This window comes from Ranitomeya variabilis, chromosome 7, assembly GCF_051348905.1.
Source record: "Ranitomeya variabilis isolate aRanVar5 chromosome 7, aRanVar5.hap1, whole genome shotgun sequence".
NCBI lineage: Eukaryota > Metazoa > Chordata > Amphibia > Anura > Dendrobatidae > Ranitomeya > Ranitomeya variabilis.
In genome coordinates this window covers 233325073-233344829 of record NC_135238.1, presented here as the reverse complement: position 1 = coordinate 233344829, position 19757 = coordinate 233325073, and the positions used below count along the sequence as shown (strand labels likewise).

Sequence of the window (19757 nt, the reverse complement as noted above, 5' to 3'; positions counted from 1 at the left end):
GTAGTGGCTGCATATAGATCTATGAGTATATACACTGCTCAAAATCAAACTTCTGTGAAATCAAACTGTCCACTTAGGAAGCAACACTGATTGACAATCAATTTCACATGCTGTTATGTAAATGGAATAGACAACAGATGGAAATTATTGGCAATTATCAAGACACCCTCCATAAAGGAGTGGTTCTGCAGATGGGGACCACAGACCACATCTCAGTACCAATGCTTTCTGGCTGATGTTTTGGTCACTTTTGAATGTTGGTTGTGCTTTCACACTCGTGGTAGCATGAGACGGACTCTACAACCCACACAAGTGGCTCAGGTAGTGCAGCTCATCCAGGATGGCACATCAATGCGAGCTGTGGCAAGAAGGTTTGCTGTGTCTATCAGTGTAGTGTCCAGAGGCTGGAGGCGCTACCAGGAGACAGGCCAGTACACCAGGAGATGTGGAGGGGGCCGTAGGAGGGCAACAACCCATCAGCAGGACCGCTACCTTAGCCTTTGTGCAAGGAGGAACAGGAGGAGCACTGCCAGAGCCCTGCAAAATGACCTCCCGCAGGCCACAAATGTGCATGTGTCTGCACAAACGGTTAGAAACCAACTTCATGAGGATGTTCTGAGGGCCCGACGTCCACAGATGGGGGTTGTGCTCACAGCCCAACACCGTGCAGGCTCTTGGCATTTGCCACAAAACACCAGGATTGGCAAATTCGCCACTGGCGCCCTGTGCTCTTCACAGATGAAAGCAGGTTCACACTGAGCACATGTGACAGAGTCTGGAGACGCCCGTGGAGAACGATCTGCTGCCTGCAACATCCTTCAGCATGACCGGTTTGGCAGTGGGTCAGTAATGGTGTGGGGTGCCATTTCTTTGGAGGACCGCACAGCCCCCCATGTGCTCGCCAGAGGTAGCCTGACTGCCATTAGGCACCGAGATGAGATCCTCAGACCCCTTGTGAGACCATATGCTGGTGCAGTTGGCCCTGGGTTCCTCCTAATGCAGGACAATGCCAGACCTCATGTGGCTGGAGTGTGTCAGCAGTTCCTGCAAGATGAAGGCATTGAAGCTATGGACTGGCCCGCCCGTTCCCCAGACCTGAATCCGATTGAGCACATCTGGGACATCATGTCTCGCACCATCCACCAACGTCACGTTGCACCACAGACTGTCCAGGAGTTGATAGATGCTTTAGTCCAGGTCTAGAGGGAGACCATCTGCCGCCTCATCAGGAGCATGCCCAGGTGTTGTACGGAGGTCATACAGGCACGTGGAGGCCACACACACTACTGAGCATCATTACCTTGTCATTAGGTATTTCCACTGAAGTTGGATCAGCCTGTAATTTGATTTTCCACTTTGATTTTGAGCATCATTCCAACTCCAGACCTCCATGGGATATTAGCTGTGACTTACATTGATCATTTTTAGGTTTTATTGTTCTCAACGCATTCCATTATGTAATGAACAAAGATTTACAACTGGAAGATTCCATTCAGAGATATCTAGGACATGGGATTTTAGTGTTCCCTTTATTTTTTTGAGCAGTGTAAATATCTGTATACTAGTGAAATAGTGCATCAGACCCTTGCTAAATATATGTAAAAAATGTTTCAAATACTTTAATGATTTCCTAGAAAGATGAAGTGTGAAGTTCCATTCCCTTTAAACCTACAGTGTAGACACACACAAAGTCCTGTGTGTAATTAGCGATGGAGTAGAGCAGTAAATATGCGAGCGGTGTAATTACACATTGTGCTGCACTTCTAATGCTCTTTCATCATGCAGCACAATGATAAAATCACAGGTCTGCACAATGACACAGCGCATATTACAGAAAACCTCGCTGAGCTACATTGTTACTGAAATTCCTGTTATGTTGTTGACGCAGATAAAAGCATATTTGCGTAATTTATGAGCAGCCGCTGTCAGCGTGCGGCGGTGGAGTCTGGGACGCCGCGGCATTACAGGGACGCGTGAAGCTTTACATGTTACTGTATATTGTAATGAGAAGAGTAGGACAAGAGCTCCAGGCTGCCGGCGAGAAGTATGTGACCTACCGAAGAGGAGCTTCCCCGGCACAGACTTGTGCATCATCGCATAGAAATGGTGCGTTTCATCAATAGGAGGGAGGGAAATATTCTAGTGATACTTTGCTATTAAACAGCACGTTACAAGTTACATTAACATGACTGCGTTTGCAAATACATTGCTTTTTTTTTATTATTGATTTTTTTCCCCACTCACATCCCCATCTACAAAGATACATTTCACCTGTGGTGATACATTGTAACAAACTATCAGGAGAGTAGGAATGTCTACACCATGGATAGGAGAGGCCCCTGTGCAAAGAACGGTATATGGATCCTCTGCAGCCCAATAGCTCCTCACAATGCACAATTCCACCTGCTTTGGAGGCAGTAGTGGCCCCTTCTTTACCTCTGGGGCCCCTGTGCGGCTTCACAGGTTGCACCAATGATATGTCCGTCCCTGGCCTATATCACAAAAAATGATAAACTGTGGAGTTAAACAGGAATGTTTGCATTCACTGACAGGAAGCAGTGATCTTGAATGCAAAATTAAAGGGTTAGGAAGTTATCCCCTAATTTTAGGACAGTGAATAACTTGCTGAATGCAGGGGTCTGACCGCTGGGACCCCCCATCTATTCCAAGATGGGGGCTCTGTTTTTGAATGGAGCAGAGATGCACAAGCTAAACCTCCACTCCAGTCATTGTCTAGTGGAGTGCTGTAGACAGCTTTCTCCAGCAGTCCCATAGACGATGAATGGAGGGGAGGCCGAGCATGCACATCTCTGCTCCATTTTAGAGGGGGCTCTGCACCTGCTCTCTGGGCTGCAGAGACATTCTTGGCAAGGCTGGGGGGTCTCAGTGGTCAGACCCTCAGCAATCAGCAAGTCGTTCCCTATCCTATGCATAGAGGATACATTGCTCTTCTGAGAATAATCCTTTAAATTCTTTAGATGAATTTTAAGAATTGATGCAACTGTTACAAAATCATTTTCTGGACGATTTCGTTCACTGACATCAAGCGGAAATAATAGAAACTGCAAAGAATTGGAACACAAAAGTTTATTAGAAAGTTGAAGAACTTTTCGTTACACATTGATTTAAGCGACTTCCCCTCCACAAACATCTCCTTTTATTGTGATCGCCGTAATTTATTTTATGTTCCTCCCGCTTGGCTGCAAATGAGCCAAGATATGTCAAATGACTAATAAATTATCCCGGGGTCTTTCCTTCCTCACTGCACGGGATTCTGGTTAATACTGTGGCCCCTGTTGGCAGCAGTCAGCAGTGAACATGTTAACAGGAATCCCCGAGCGCAGGTCCTGCATCCCTAGCTGTGAATTCTTAGGAAATTGTCCATGACAAACATGCAGCACCCATCCTGAGACTTTCTCCTCCTGGGCCTTTACCCTCCTGGGCTCAAAGAGTTGGGCCGTCAGATTAACCCATTCATTCCCAACTGTTTTTCCAAATTCCTGCCGCAGCTTGCTGTCTCCTATTCACCCCCAGACATTTTGACCTAATACTTCTCACAGCTGGGGATTTATTAGCCAATGTTCCATGAGCTGAAACACACCAGATTCAGCAGCTCTAACCTCCTGTGATGAGTGTTTGTTACAATGTATCAGTACAGCTGAAATGTATCAGTCTGGTTCCAGGTTCTTTAGGTCATAGATTATTGCCTCATCTGGAAAAATAAGTAAACTATTAGGTCTGGACAGGCTTTCAACCTCTAAGTGAAAAATTCAAAGTTTCCCATTCAATTACAGCAAACAGAGATCTATAAAATGAATCAGGTCTCATTTTTTTAGGCCCTTTTACAAAAATCCAGAACAGATTTTGTGTCCCTTTCTTTTTGCTACTTTGTGCACATTTTCTCTTTGCAGTGTGATGTTAGAGCTGTAATCTGTGCTCTAAGCCAATCAGATTGCAGCAGGCAGTCTCACAGACACAGTGAGAAGCTGCAGCTGCATATCCCTCCTCTCCCCTCCTCTCTGTCTTTTCTATAATGAATTACACCAATTTACTATTTGGGATCATTTCTGACACAATTTACAGAAAAAAGGAACTACAAGCTGCTGGAGGGTGAGGAAGTTGCTATTTCCTCCTAATAACAGATATTTCTTCTATAGTTTGATGTATTCACAATGAGTCCACTTTACCCCTTTTTGGGCTGTGACCCCCATGTGCTTTTCACATCGGTGTGCTATATCCTCCATCAGGTGACTCATAGGTAAAACGGAACTGGCTACATTTAATATTTCCGTCACGGGAATTATGTAACAGAGCTGTGGTTAAATAAAGGCTTGTCAGTGGTTACTGCTCCTTAAAGGGGAAATGCAAGGTTCCCAAATAATTACTAATATATCAATATTGACCACTGTCCCGGTCACCTGACCCCGGCATTGTCAACAGAACGGCTCTGAAATAATCCATAAAGGGTCTAAAAGGTTCTCTGATGAATAATTTACCTTCAAAGCTCTGGTAATAAAAAGAGAAAAGAGCATTAACCCCCCAGCATCGGCCATGGAGTCTACTGCATCTTCACACTTACTGTATACAACCCCCTCCTTAAAGGTAAAGCTTCCACAACTATGCTACTTTTATGATGGTTCATCCTTCACCCTTAGGCGACAAGTTAAAAAAGATCATTTCTACTTTGAAATGTCACCAAGTCCTCGAGTCTTTCCTTTCTATGAAATTTTTGAAACATTTTCTCCCTTTTGTTATTGATAATTATTGAATGACAGCCGATATTACGGCCCCCACAGATGATGCCCCCCAACGTTCCCAGACTTCTGGGGTCTTACTTATCCAGTGACAGGCTTCTACAATTCCATTATCAGTGTGACAACCCCTGTGAGAGTTGTAATGGTGGGAGTATTAGTTGTCAACCCTAGAAAGGCAAACCCTTGTATATACGGGGTAGAAGATTATTATTATTATTATTATACATTTTTTATAGCGCCATTTATTCCATGGCGCTTTACATGTGAAAAGGGGGCAAACATAGACAAATACAATAAACAAGAATGTGCACTACACTTATTCGTGACTAACAACACAAGGAAAATCTAGGAAGACTGTCTGACAACCCCTATGAGAATTGTAATGGCAGGAATATTGGTTTATGGGGTGTCAGATCCTGTGCTACAATGTTATTGCTTAGGCTGGATTTACACCTCCGTGTGTCATGGCCCGGGTGCAGACTGCGATACATAGAATGGCCGAGGGTCTGCCGATCCACACCTGACCCCCGATATATCAATAGGAAACGGATGACTTCGGGTCAGGAGACCTGCGGCCTCTCTGTGCATCACGGATCATGACACATGGAGGTGTGAACGGAGTCTAACAAAGCAGAATGATCTATGAAGTCTGTGTGACAACCCTTACGAGAGCAGTGATATTGGTTGTCAGACTTTTGAATGGCAAACCCATAAGTTATAATGTAGCACCCTACCATTTTACTGCCTAACAAAGCACATTTACCAACTGGGATTCTGTGAAAACTGGTTGACAACCACTTTGAGAGTTGTAACATTGGAAATAATGGTTGTCAGCTACATTTAGGCGATTGTTTACCAAGTAGCATACGCTACAGTGACATTTTACTGCCGAAATATAGCAGATTTGCCAAATGTGAGTCTATGAAAGCTGGCTGACAACCCTTGTGCGAGCTGTAATGGTGCAAATATTGGTTGTCAGCCAGCTTTCCCAGACTCCAGAATGACGAACTCTTTCATTACCAGATCTCGCGTCACTATTAGAGTATCTAGTAGTTTTCGGTGAGTTTTCTTACACAAGTAATCTATTTTACTTAATAGAGACCTAGATAAAGACCTAAGAAGGTCAAAACGCGTTGTCTGCATGCATAACGCAGCTGTGTACTCTTTCTTTGATTTCTGCAAAATGGTTTATTTTAAAGATGAAACAATAAAATGGATTTTAACTGCCAAGTAGGATAGATCCGCTGGAATTATTTGTTGTTTACTTAATAGGTGCAGAAAATCTGCAACATCAAAACTCACCAAATACTCATCGTGGGAACGGCGCCTTATTATATGTCCTAAAAAAAGAGATAGGATTGCCAATTGGGAATCTGGCTGACAACTCACATGAGAGCTGAACCTGTGGGAACGTTGGTTGTCAGCCAGCTTTGTCAGAAGCAGAGAGAAGAGCCGCATCTCCCGGAGACTGTGTATTATTTTAGAGGGAATTGCCCTGTAATGGACTCCTTTGTAAGTAATGGGTATCATTAAGAGGGATAACTTGTGTGGTGAGCGGAATACTTGCTCCTGTCAACAGATGATAGTAGGGGAGGGAAGGACAGAGACAGGGGGAGTGTGTGACTGTCAATGTGGAGAGGGGAATTTAAAGAGGTGGAGAGTCACAGGGGAAGCAGCTCTCAGCAGGAGAGCAGAGTGGTGTGTGACAGCTCCCTGCAGCCAACAGCCCAAATCCTAAACTTCTAGCCAGGGATCACAAGGGGGAAGAGACCGCCGGAGACTGCCCGGAGGAACACTGAGGATTATAGGACAGGACAGAGATAGAAGACCTTGAACCTGTGCAGAGGATGGGATTGGGACTGAGCTCCAGGCATCGCTGATCCTGAACTCTGGGAGGTGTCAGAGAAGGAAAAGACCGATCCTAAAAGTTGTCAGGTCTCCTCCATCAGGAAAAGTTCTCTCCAGTGGAAAAAGAAAGATGAACCTTGGAGAGTTACACATCCATGAAATTAGGAAGCAGGGAAGGAACGGGTAAAGGTGACGGGAGCATCCCAGGCGCTGGACAGACAGGCATCATGGCACCCTGGCACCTTCCTGGCATCTTCTCTATCCTGGTGGGACTCCTGCTCTCCATGCAGAGGTAAAGCAGCTGAGATGAGGGATGCAGCAGAGATGAGTTTGTCATTAGTTCTGCATTGATTGGGTATCTGAGTTAAGATAATGCAGTAAGTTTACCTGCAGTCCTATGCAAAAAAAAGACTAACACATTGGGGAATCATGGGACTCTCAACTCTGCTTCATAGTGACATAAATGTAACAGAACTGGTTAGTTCTTTACTGTTTGATAACTAGCGGAGTTGAGTTCATGTAGTAGGTGTATCAGCAGTCCTATGTAAAAGAGACTATAACACACTGGGAAATCATGAGACACTCAGCTCTGCTTCAGGCCACGTTCACACGTCCAGTATTTGGTCAGTATTTTACATCAGTATTTGTAGCCAAAACCAGGAGTGGAACAATGAGAGGAAAAGTATAATAGACACAAGTCACCACTTCTGTATTTATCACTCACTCCTGGTTTTGGCTACAAATACTGATGTAAAATACTGACCAAATACTGCTGGTGTGAACGTGGCCTCATACTGTAACAGAACTGAGTTTGTGGTCAGCTCTTTACTGTTTGATAACTCTCTGAGTTGAGGCAGTAGGTGTCTCAGCAGTCCTATGTAAAGGAGATTACAACTTTGTGATATTATTATGAGTCACTCAGAGCTGCTTCATAGTGACGTAGATGTAACAGAACTCACAGTTAAATTAATTCTTCACTTTTTGATGACTCTCTGAGTTGAGATAATGCAGTAGGTTTGCCCGCAGTCCTATGTAAAGGAGACCATAACATTATGACATCATCATGAGTCATGCAGCTCTGGTTCATAGTGACGTAGATGAAACATACCTCAGTTTGTCATTTGGGGCTGAATCATTTGGCCATTTTGATGACTCTAAGTTGATATAATGCAGTAAATGTACCTGCAGTCCCATGTAACATTGTCAATGTGAAATTATTATTAATCGCTGCTCTTCCACATCTGCCTCTGCTGTGATATAGATTTTGCAAAGCTGAGTTTACTATAAATGGGAGAACATTTTTTAAGACTCTCAAAGTAACGATAATGCAGGAGATTTACGTGCAGTCCTGTGTAACAGTAAATAGCACGCTGTGAAATCATCATGAGTCACTGATCTCTGCTTGTTGTGGCCTCGCTAAGTAACCTAGTGAGGCAGGACTTAATCACCTAACTCTTTAGGTGCACCATAAGGGTCTACCTGCAGTCCCATGTAAAATTGCTAATGTGAAGGTATCTTGTCGCATTGTTTATCGGAAGCGTTTTATGGTCATTGTAACTGTCCTAAAAAGTAATATAAACAGTAAAATATTCCCCATTCTGATGCAGACGTTCTGATATTGGCACATTCATCTGTGGATATTTGGCAAATTAAATTCACCTTGCAATGATTCCCTTTTAAATCGATTTATTCAGTTTTCCACGCCAAATCATAAATAAATGGCGAATAGGTCGGATTATTTCGTTTTCTCACCATAATAATAGTTCTTCATGATGATTTGCTGATCTAAGCTCTTCCACTGTCTTCAAAGCGTCGCAGATACCTTGCTGCGTCCAAACCACTAATTGTCCACATGTCTCGCTGGTGGAGAAGAATGTAGTGAATTCTGCTCTGCGTCCTCTCCATCTATCGCCATCTACACGGTGACATATAATGTAACGTTTACAGATAAAGCGACAAGTATTTCATTTTTTTTTTCTTGAATTCAGTAATTTAAAAAAGGGATTAAAAAAATTTGGATTAATAAAATATTGGCGCAATTTTGATTGGATGCAAATGTAACAATTCTGTTCCATTCCAATATAATGTGGTTATTATCCCCCCCCCCCCCCCCCAAGGGGCAGAGCTGGACCCAGTGCAGCAGATAATAGACCCCTGTGTGGTTCCTATATGGTCTGTAGGATGGGGGGGCGAGGGAGTCACGATTTACCCATTCGCCTCTATGGAGTAAATATAATTGCATTACAGCAAGTACAGGAAAGTCAAGTGATTAAATCACATTAATGCGAGCGGTGGAGGGAGGAATTATACGCCCATTTTGATGACATTTCCAACATTAACCGCTCGTGCGCCAGCTGGTGCTTTACACCTTCAATCATTCTAGTGGTTAAAAGTAAATTTGCATTCAGTTGCTCCATAGTTATATCCATTCCTGGAAAAGCTGGGTCTGACAAGTGGCAGATTTTCCATTCACATGCATGGGAAAGCTGGGTAAAAAGGCTATAAAGTGCTGCCATATTGTCTGCCGCCCAGAGTGACTATACTCTAAGCAGGGTGACAAGGAGGTGGGAGTTGTAAGTGTCACACTTTGCATTTTATCACCCAGCTTTCCCAGATTCTTCATAAATCTGTCCTGACTCACACAGGACTCACACCCTGCAGGAGACTGAGAAAGCTGAGTGGTGCCCCCTGGGCTACTTCACAGGTAGCGGTATTGACGCATCTTTACATTTCGTTATTTGAGGAGAGAAAAGCTCCCCATAGCATTTCAAAGTAGCAGAAAAGGAATTACATTTTTAACATTTTTCTCATGTTTTTTTCCTTTAACTTGCTGTAAATTTAATTTTATAAATTGCGACATGTCCGTTATTTCAGCATTTTTATTCCTTTTTTTTTTTCCTTATTGAGACAAATGAGAAAACAAATTGGTCTCAGCATAAAAAAAATCATAATTTAGGCTAACGTTCACACGGTGCAAAAAGCATGGAGGGTTTTTCCTGGAGTATTTGCTTGCAGAAAATCTTGAGCTTTCTTAAAATCTGACACACGTGCTGGCAAATATAATCGGCAGCGCAGATCGGCCGGCGGTGAGGGTCTGAGATCCGCCACATGTCGGTGTATGGCGCTGATGGAGGTGACATGTGCGTCTTCCCCGATCCTCCTTCACAATCATGGCTGCGGATATCACTGCGGCGCTGGGGACGCTACGTGAGGATGAAGCTCAGTGCAGATTTACCGCTGTTTGCTTCCTGCGAAAAATAACACACAGGAAATGCCGAGTGTGAACAGTACCCTATGGGATACTCAGCAGCCATATTGATGGTCCCTCAGCTGTCCCAGAAAGATACAGGTCCTCATAAGGGTATGCTGACAGGCAGCAGAAACACCGACAATTACCAGAGAATCGTAGCGTCAAATACGCATTAATTTGAGTGGATTTGTTGCATTTTTATTGTCCAGAAACTAATGTGTATTTTTTCCACTGATCTCAATGGATAAAGAAAGCTATAAAAACACTGAAGAATTGACATGCTGCATTTATGATTAAAAAACAAAACGCAGGTTTTAGAAACCTCATTCATTTTGCTGCTACTCTAAAACATTGTTTTTTTCCTCTTTCTACATAACTAGATGGAAAAAAACATCCAAAATGCTCGGTGTATGAAGAAGACCTTACAGGGCAATGGTCTTTGTTGCCCATGGCAACCAATCAAGGCTCAGCTTTCATTTGTTTAACTGTGCTGGAGAAATGAAAGCTGTGCTATGATTGGTTGCTATGGGCAATAAAGGCAGTGTTGATAAAGCAGGGCCTACAGTAAGTAATTTAGACATGGCAGCCTATGGCAACCAATCAGGGCTCAACTTTCATTTTTCAAACTGCTCTTGAGAAATGAAATCTGCATTGTGATAGGTTGCTATGGGCAACAAAAACAACTTTGATAAAGCAGGGCCTACAGTAAGTAGTTTAGACATGGCAGCCTATGGCAACCAATCAGGGCTCAGCTTTCATTTGTTTAACTGCGCTGGAGAAATGAAATCTGTGCTACGATTGGTTGCTGTGGGCAATAAAGACAGTTTTGATAAAGCAGGGCCTACAGTAAGTAATATAGACATGACAGCTCATGGCAACCAATGAAAGCTCAGCTGTTATTTTTCAAACTGCTCTGGAGACATGAAAGCTGCTTTGTGATTGGTTGCTATGAGCAACTTTGATAAAAGAGGGCCTACAATAAGTACTTTAGACACTTCAGTACTTTAGGCCCTATGAACACTGGTCGCAGACAGCAGGTTCTCACCAGTATTTGCCCTGAGTACAGCGAAACCTATGATATTAAAGAGAAAGGTTCCAGGTAATGTGTTGTGGGCAATGTGGATGATCCGGTCGCACTGGGGAACAACTCAATTACTAAAGGTTGTAAAACTGTCATCTCATAATATACAACCCAAAACTGCCGCCATAACCAGTTTCTACAGTCATTTCTCGGTTTCTAGGATGATCTCGATACAGACTACCGCTATAACCCTGCGAGTCATCCAATATGGCTGCCACTACAGCTCGGTACCCAACTCTCCTGGAATCCTGGATGGCAATCCAAGTCACTCATATAACTGTGTGTATTACTGCATACGACGACTCGCAGGGATACAGGAAGCTGAGCTAGAAGGAGCTGCTTGTTGGGCGTCCGCATCATGTAGCTTTATTGCATTATTTGGTACTGTCTGGCGGAATTATTTATGAACAGTATAGTCACTGATTTGTGTTCATTATATGGTACTATCATATACGGAGTGCACGTTATGGAAGTATTTCATTCATGGTATGACACGGCTTTGTGCAGTCATATATTAGGAAATCCTTAAAGAGTTATTCTCAAGTTTGAAAGTTATCACTGAAGTATAGGATAACTTCCCGCTCCCTGGGGGTCCAACTGCTGAAACCTCCACTGATCCAGAGAACTCATGTGAATGGAGCAGAGGTTGATCACGTGCGTTGCATGGGACTGCTGGAGATAGCACAGCGCTGCGCTCAGTTGGTCCTTGGCACTCCAATCAGAATGGATGGAGCAGACGTGCGCATGATCGACAGATCTCGGGTTCTCGGCATCGCTGGGGGTCCCAGCAGTCAGACCCACAGCTATAAGAAAGTTATCCCCTATCCGGCGAATAGAGAATAACTTTCAAACCTGATAAAACCGCTTAAAGTACAACTATATAGTATGGTTCTATAATGTAATCACTATATGGCAGTATAATGTGGGCGCTGAATGGTACAACCAGGCAGCTCTGTACAGTGGTATTACTTAGGCACTGTATAACGCCGTAATGTGTTCACTGGGTGCTGTTATACCGTATTAGCATTGTACTGCAAAATTATGTAAGCACCGCATGGCATTATTTTGCGGTCACTATGATAGCTCATGATTTCCCTTTTTTGGTAGACGCGCCCCAGATTTTTCCACAGACCTTTGTCTGTCCTGGCATAGAAGTAGCTGAGCATAATCTTTTCTGTACTCAAATTATTGATGTTTGTAATTAAAGTGAAACTCTTCCAATGGGAGCCGTCCCTTTAAGACACATGGAAACAGCCGCAGATATGAAATCCCTTAAAATAAATGAAAGATTTTTGCTAAACAAAATATTTTGTCTGACACATGAATAGCAGACAAAAGCCGTCGGGACCCTGGTAATGACTTGTGTCTATAGAGGGGGAGGGGCAGACATTATTGAATCACCTAGCAATGAGGAGAAATTGTCACTTTATGTATCACGTTTGGCTTTATTATGTATTTACTAGCGTGAGCCAACACACGTCAGTATCATGATGGATCCCCCTAATATCAAGCCCCCCATGGAAGCCACAACGTAGTAGAAGGGGTAGAAAAATTGATTTCCCTAAAGATCTCGGATTAGATCCAGTTCACCACTACAAAGTCACTAAAACTTATTTCCACTGCACCAAAATAAAACCACCAAATAGTGGTCACACATAGTGCCATACAGTACCCACATATTGCCAGTGTATAATGAATGTATAGTAATGGCACAAAATACCCACGTATTACTGCCATATAATGAAAACATAATAACGCCATATAGTACCTGCATATTAGGACTAATTAATAGCATCATAAAGTGAAAACAAAATAGCACCGTATAGTGCCACCATAGTAGCACAATAAGGGGAACACATGAGGTGGCCACATAGTGCCTGCATAATAGCACCATACATTGAACACTTAATAGGGCCGTATAGTGCCTAAATAATAGCTTTACATAGAAGAACCATAGGATGAGCACAAATTAGCACAATGTAGTGTCCAAATAATAGTATCATACACTGGACGCAAAATTGCACGATATAGTATCCACATAACACTCATGATAGTGTCTTATACTGCCTAGATAATAGCTTTTCATTATATCACTGCAGTGTGAACTCATGATAGCACCATATAGTAGCTATATAACAGTGCAGCATCATACAATGAGCAGATAATTAAACCGTATAGTGCTCAAATAATAGAACTATAAAGTGAACATCTCATATCGCCAAAATGTCCCTACATGTTAGCACCATACAGTGAACACTTATTAGGGCCATATTGTTCCACTTTAAAGTCCCATATAATAGCATAGAAAAAACATATTAGGGCCATATAGAGCCATCCAGTGCACATGTAATATCACCATATAGCGCCCACATAATGCTGCAAGGTCTATGGGCCTTCATCTTGTAGATATAAATAAGTTCTATATGAAATTGTCCCTGAATAACTGAGCAGTTAGTTTGCGGACTGTAAGAAATCTGGATGATAAGCCCCATAGGAGCTATAATGGTGTCCAAAATGGTTGTCACCCATCTTTCCTAGAGAAAGATAATATTAAGAATTAAATTAAATCGTGCTGCTACAGTATTCCCACTAATTACAGGGTATTCATTGGATGCTTAGCTATAGGGTGCTGTTTGCAAAGCATACATTCTGTAATTCAAAAGATGTAATCATAAAATATTTAAAAGTGATGATGAAATGAAACCCTGTGTCACAAAGTGATCACTAAACTAAACCCTGTGTCACAAAGTGATCACTAAACTAAACCCTGTCTCACAAAGTGATCACTAAACTAAACCCTGTGTCACAAAGTGAACACTAAAGTAAACCCTGTGTCACAAAGTGATCACTAAACTAAACCCTGTGTAACAAAGTGATCACTAAACTAAACCCTGTGTCACAAAGTGATCACTAAACTAAACCCTGTGTCACAAAGTGATCACTAAACTAAACATTGTCACAAAGTGATCACTAAACTAAACTCTTTGTCACAAAGTGATCACTAAACTAAACCTTGTGTCACAAAGTGATCACTAAACTAAACCCTGTGTAACAAAGTGATCACTAAACTAAACCTTGTGTCACAAAGTGAACACTAAACCCTGTGTCACAAAGTGATCACTAAACTAAACCTTGTGTAACAAAGTGATCACTAAACTAAACCTTGTGTAACAAAGTGATCATTAAACTAAACTCTTTGTCACAAAGTGAACACTAAACTAAACCCTGTGTCACAAAGTGATCACTAAACTAAACCCTGTGTAACAAAGTGATCACTAAACTAAACCCTGTATCACAAAGTGATCACTAAACTAAACCCTGTCTCACAGTGATCACTAAACTAAACCCTGTGTCACAAAGTGAACACTAAAGTAAACCCTGTGTCACAAAGTGATCACTAAACTAAACCCTGTGTAACAAATTGATCACTAAACTAAACCCTGTGTCACAAAGTGATCACTAAACTAAACCCTGTGTCACAAAGTGATCACTAAACTAAACCCTGTGTCACAAAGTGATCACTAAACTAAACATTGTGTCACAAAGTGATCACTAAACTAAACTCTTTGTCACAAAGTGATCACTAAACTAAACCTTGTGTCACAAAGTGATCACTAAACTAAACCCTGTGTAACAATGTGATCACTAAACTAAACCTTGTGTCACAAAGTGAACACTAAACCCTGTGTCACAAAGTGATCACTAAACTAAACCTTGTGTAACAAAGTGATCACTAAACTAAACCTTGTGTAACAAAGTGATCATTAAACTAAACTCTTTGTCACAAAGTGAACACTAAACTAAACCCTGTGTCACAAAGTGATCACTAAACTAAACCCTGTGTAACAAAGTGATCACTAAACTAAACCCTGTGTAACAAAGTGATCACTAAACTAAACCCTGTGTAACAAAGTGAACACTAAACTAAACCTTATGTAACAAAGTGATCACTAAACTAAACCCTGTGTAACAAAGTGAACACTAAACTAAACCCTGTGTAACAAAGTGATCACTAAACTAAACCTTGTGTCACAAAGTGATCACTAAACTAAACCCTGTGTCACAAAGTGATCACTAAACTAAACCTTGTGTCACAAAGTGATCACTAAACTAAACCCTGTGTCACAAAGTGATCACTAAACTAAACCCTGTGTAACAAAGTGATCACTAAACTAAACCTTGTGTCACAAAGTGATCACTAAACTAAACCCTCTGTAACAAAGTGATCACTAAACTAAACCCTGTGTCACAAAGTGAACACTAAAGTAAACCCTGTGTCACAAAGTGATCACTAAACTAAACCTCGTGTCACAAAGTGATCACTAAACTAAACCCTGTGTAATAAAGTGATCACTAAACTAAACCCTGTGTAACAAAGTGATCACTAAACTAAACCCTGTGTAATAAAGTGATCACTAAAGTAAACCCTGTGTAACAAAGTGATCACTAAACTAAACCTTGTGTCACAAAGTGATCACTAAACTAAACCCTGTGTAATAAAGTGATCACTAAACTAAACCCTGTGTAACAAAGTGATCACTAAAGTAAACCCTGTGTAACAAAGTGAACACTAAACTAAACCCTGTGTAACAAAGTGATCACTAAACTAAACCTTGTGTCACAAAGTGATCACTAAACTAAACCCTGTGTAATAAAGTAATCACTAAACTAAACCCTGTGTCACAAAGTGATCACTAAACTAAACCCTGTGTCACAAAGTGATCACAAAATTGCACAGTGTCACAAAGTGCTCATGCACATGCCCATAAAAATCGTACAAATGTTATCCATACTTTTAACGGATAGCACTCGTCCCCATGTTATTATGGTGGGGAAAATAAGTATTTGAAATTCTGACAATTTTGCAAGTTTTCCCATCTACAAAGAATGGAGAGAGAATCTAAAAATAAACACCAGAAAATCACATTGTAGGATTTTTACATAATTAATTTGCATTTTATTGCATGAAATAAGTATTTGATCACCGACCAACCAGCAAGAAGTCTGGCTCTCACAGACCTGTTAGTTTTTCTGTAAGAAGCCTCCTACTCGGCACTCATTACCTGTGTTAATTGCGCCTGTTTGAACTCATTACTTGTATAACAGACACCTGTCCACACACTCAATCACATTCCAACCTCTCCACCATGGCCGAGACCAAACAGCTGTCTAAGAACACCAGGGACAAAATTGTAGACCTGCACAAGGCTGGGATGGGCTACAAGACAGTAGGAAAGCAGCAGCTTGGTGAGAAGGCAACAACTGATGGCACAAGTATTCTAAAAGGGAAGAAACACAAGATGACTATAAATATTCCTCGGTCGGGGGCTCCATGCAAGATCTTGCCTCGTGGGGTAAAGATGATTCTGAGAAAGGTCAGGAATCAGCCCAGAACTACATGGGAGGAACTGGTCAATGACCCAAAGAGAGCTGGGACCATAGGCTCAAACATTACCGTTAGTAACATACTACACCGTCATGGGTTCAAATCCTGCAGGGCATGCAAGGTCCCCCTGCTCACACCAGCACATGTCCAGGCCCATCTGAAGTTCACCAATGACCATCTGGATGATGCAGAGAGGCATGGGAGAAGGTCATGTGGTCAGATGAGACCAAAATAGAACTTCTTGGTATCAACTCCACTCGCTGTGTTTGGAGGAAGAAGGATGAGTACAACACCAAGAACACCGTCCCAACTGTGAAGCATGGTGGGGGAAACATTATACTTTGAGGTGCTTTTCTGCAAAGGGGACAGGATGACTGCACCGTATTGAAGGGAGGATGGATGGGGTCATATATCAGGAGATTATGACCAACAACCTCTTTCCCTCAGTAAGAGCATTGAAAATGGGTCGTGGCTGGGTCTTCCAGCATGACAATGTTCCGAAACACACAGCCAGGGCAACTAAGGAGTGGCTCCATAAGAAGCATTTTAAAGGTCATGGAGTGGCCTAGCCAGAATCCAGATCTGAACCCAATAGGAAATCTTTGGAAGAAGCTGAAACTCAATGTTGCCCATCAACAGCCCCGAAACCTGAAAGATCTGGAGCACATCTGTATGGAGGAGGGGGCCAAAATCCCTGCTGCAGTGTGTGCAAACCTGGTCAAGAACTACAGGAAATGTCTGACCTCTGTAATTGCAAACAAAGGTTTCTGGACCAAATATTAAGTTCTGTTTTTCTATTACGTCAAATACTTATTTTATGCAATAAAATGCAAATTACGTAAAAATCATACAATGAGATTCTCTGGATTTTGTTTTCAAGATTCCGTCTCTCACAGTTGAAGTGTACCTACAATAAAAATTACAGACCTCTCCATTCTTTGTAGGTGGGAAAACTTGCAAAATCGTCAGTGTATGAAATACTTCTTTTCCCCACTGTATATGAGTCCGTGCACATGTTCGTTTTTTCCCCGGCCCGTGTTGGTCCATCCAAGTTGCAGCATCCATGAGTTGCATTTGATTCAATCACACTCGCCCATTCATATCTATGGGTCCCTGGGGAAAAAAAATTGCACTGCACTCGGATGACATCTTAGTGAAGTCCGATTTTCACGGACTGACAGAATGGAGAAGACGGAGAACTTTTTTTTTCTTTTGCACATCCAAGAAAATCAGATCCCACTCTGATCAAACTTTGATCGAACTCTGATCATAGTGTGATTAGTAGAATTGGACAGATGTTCTCGGATGTCATGTGATCCCAGCCTTACACTGTTTCTAGAAATAAGCACTTTCTAATTAACTTTGAAACCCCTTTGGCAGTAAAAGCGATAAATGACGGGGGGCGGGGGGTCAAGCAATCATAACTGGTTTGGGAGAAGGTTGCACAGGAACGTGTAGGACTCGCACACATAACCCACTTCAAAGTGGAGCTCCTGAACCACAAGGCTGCGCCTCCTTTCATCGTGCCCAGTGCGACCGCAGGGCTCCCCCTATCCACGTGCTCGCTGCTCACAATGGAAATCGACTTTGGAAATGTGAACTTGTGGCCTGTTGTGAAGGGCGAGGGCACAAGTACACGTAAATAAAATATGTCACAAGTAAATTGCGGACGGGAAATGTATCAGAGACTTTGCTTTGATCAGGGGAACACAGGACGTGGAGGGATCACTGGCTATTTTTGGCTGGATTCTTGTTTCATCTGCTGGGGGAATGGCCTCGCTTTGATCTAAGGGCCATGAATACAATAAAATAGCAAGCTAGGCCGGGGGTACAAACTTATCCCGTGTACCCCTGTAAACTGAGAATGCTGCTCATGGTGTAAACTGCAGCCAAGTGTAAAGAGTATGTCAGGTCAAGTGCGGTTCCTGTACAATGTGCTGCAGATTCCTCCACCGTAATCATGTCCTTAGATACACCATAGGAAAGTGTCACACATGATGAGATACACAGGATATGTATCATACATGACAGAACTATTATTACACTATGAGTAGTCATAAGCTTTGATACAGCGGCCGAGCAGACAGTATCACATTTAATTGGCTTGGATACATCTTTTATAATATCAAATATAATACGCTTAGATACACCTGTCACACTCTTACATTGTTAGACTTAGGTTAGGGCTACATTGCGACCAGCAACTCAGAGAATTCATGCAACAAAAACATTTGTGCAGCTCGTCTGCAACTTAATTCATTCATGCAACAACTTTAGTGCTCTGATGTTTCTGTAAAGAAAATCGCTAAGTTACAAATAAGTCACAGACAACCTGCACTGAAGTCTATGACAAGTGTGTTGCTTGTAACGTGCGACCAACAACAGAAAATCCAACACATTTGGAAACCATGTGTCAGTGGCAGCACGTCACAGATCGCAACACCATAGGAAATCATTACATCCAATGTTGCAATGTGTCGCTGCGATTTCAGTGTCATGTGACAAATGTCGCCATGTATCCCTAGCCTTAGCTACATCATATGACTAATTGTAACCTTTTAATTATGCCCCATTATGTACAATACTTGCTGCAGTATTATATAGGATAGATTATCTGATCACACAATGTCACACTTGATATGCTTGGATACATCTATGACATTATCATTTATAGTGAGTTTGAGTAAACTTATTACAGCAATACACATGAAAGAGTAAGATACACTGACAGACCAGACAGTATCACCCATCATGTTATGTTACAGTGTAATATTGTTATTATTTATTTATATAGCACCATTGATTGCATGGTGCTGTACATGAGAAGGGGTTACATACAAAATACAGATATCACTTACAGTAAACAAACTAACAATGACAGACTGGTACAGAGGGGCGAGGACCCTTACATACTACATGATGATGGGGATGGAGGCAGTAGCTCGGGGGGGAGGGGGTGCAGCAGCTCCGATGGTGCTGAGATGGCAGCGTGGTCATTGTAGGTTGTAAGCTTGCTAGAAGAGACGGGTTTTCAAGTTCCGCCTGAAGGATCCAAATGTGGTGGATAAGGAATGGCAAAAGAATGGTGGTTTGATTCAGTGATGTCACGGAAGAGGAGGTGATATGCCACTGGAGTACTACATTCGAGAAGAGAGATTAGTCGGGCAGCAGAGTTAAAGATAGACTGGAGGGGTGCAAGAGTGTTAGCAGGTAGGCCACATTAGAGGATGTTGCAGTAGTCAAGGCGGGAGATGATATGGCATGCACTAGCATTTCAGTAGATTGAGGGTTGAGGAAAGGACGGATTATGAAAATATTTTTGAGCTGGAGGCAACAGGTGGTGAAGAGAGCTTGGATGTGCGGTTTGAAGGACAGGGCAGAGTCAAGGGTTAGTCTGAGGCACCAGATTTCCGGTACAGGGGAAAGTGTGGTGTCATT

At 42.3% G+C, this 19757-nt stretch overlaps 1 protein-coding gene across 2 annotated transcripts in view; it reads left to right on the top strand.

The window, feature by feature from the left end:
* The first annotated feature begins 6426 nt into the window (after nt 1-6426).
* The window catches only part of WNT10A (Wnt family member 10A), a 58876-nt gene continuing 45545 nt past the window's right edge, over nt 6427-19757 (top strand). Inside the window, exon 1 of one of the 2 annotated variants that reach the window (XM_077273180.1) lies at nt 6427-6894. In XM_077273180.1, the coding sequence (XP_077129295.1) occupies nt 6758-6894 (137 nt within the window). In that variant the 5' untranslated portion in view covers nt 6427-6757. Of the gene's footprint in view, nt 6895-10810; nt 10952-19757 lie in introns of those variants that run through there. The other variant, XM_077273181.1, reaches the window with a different exon arrangement.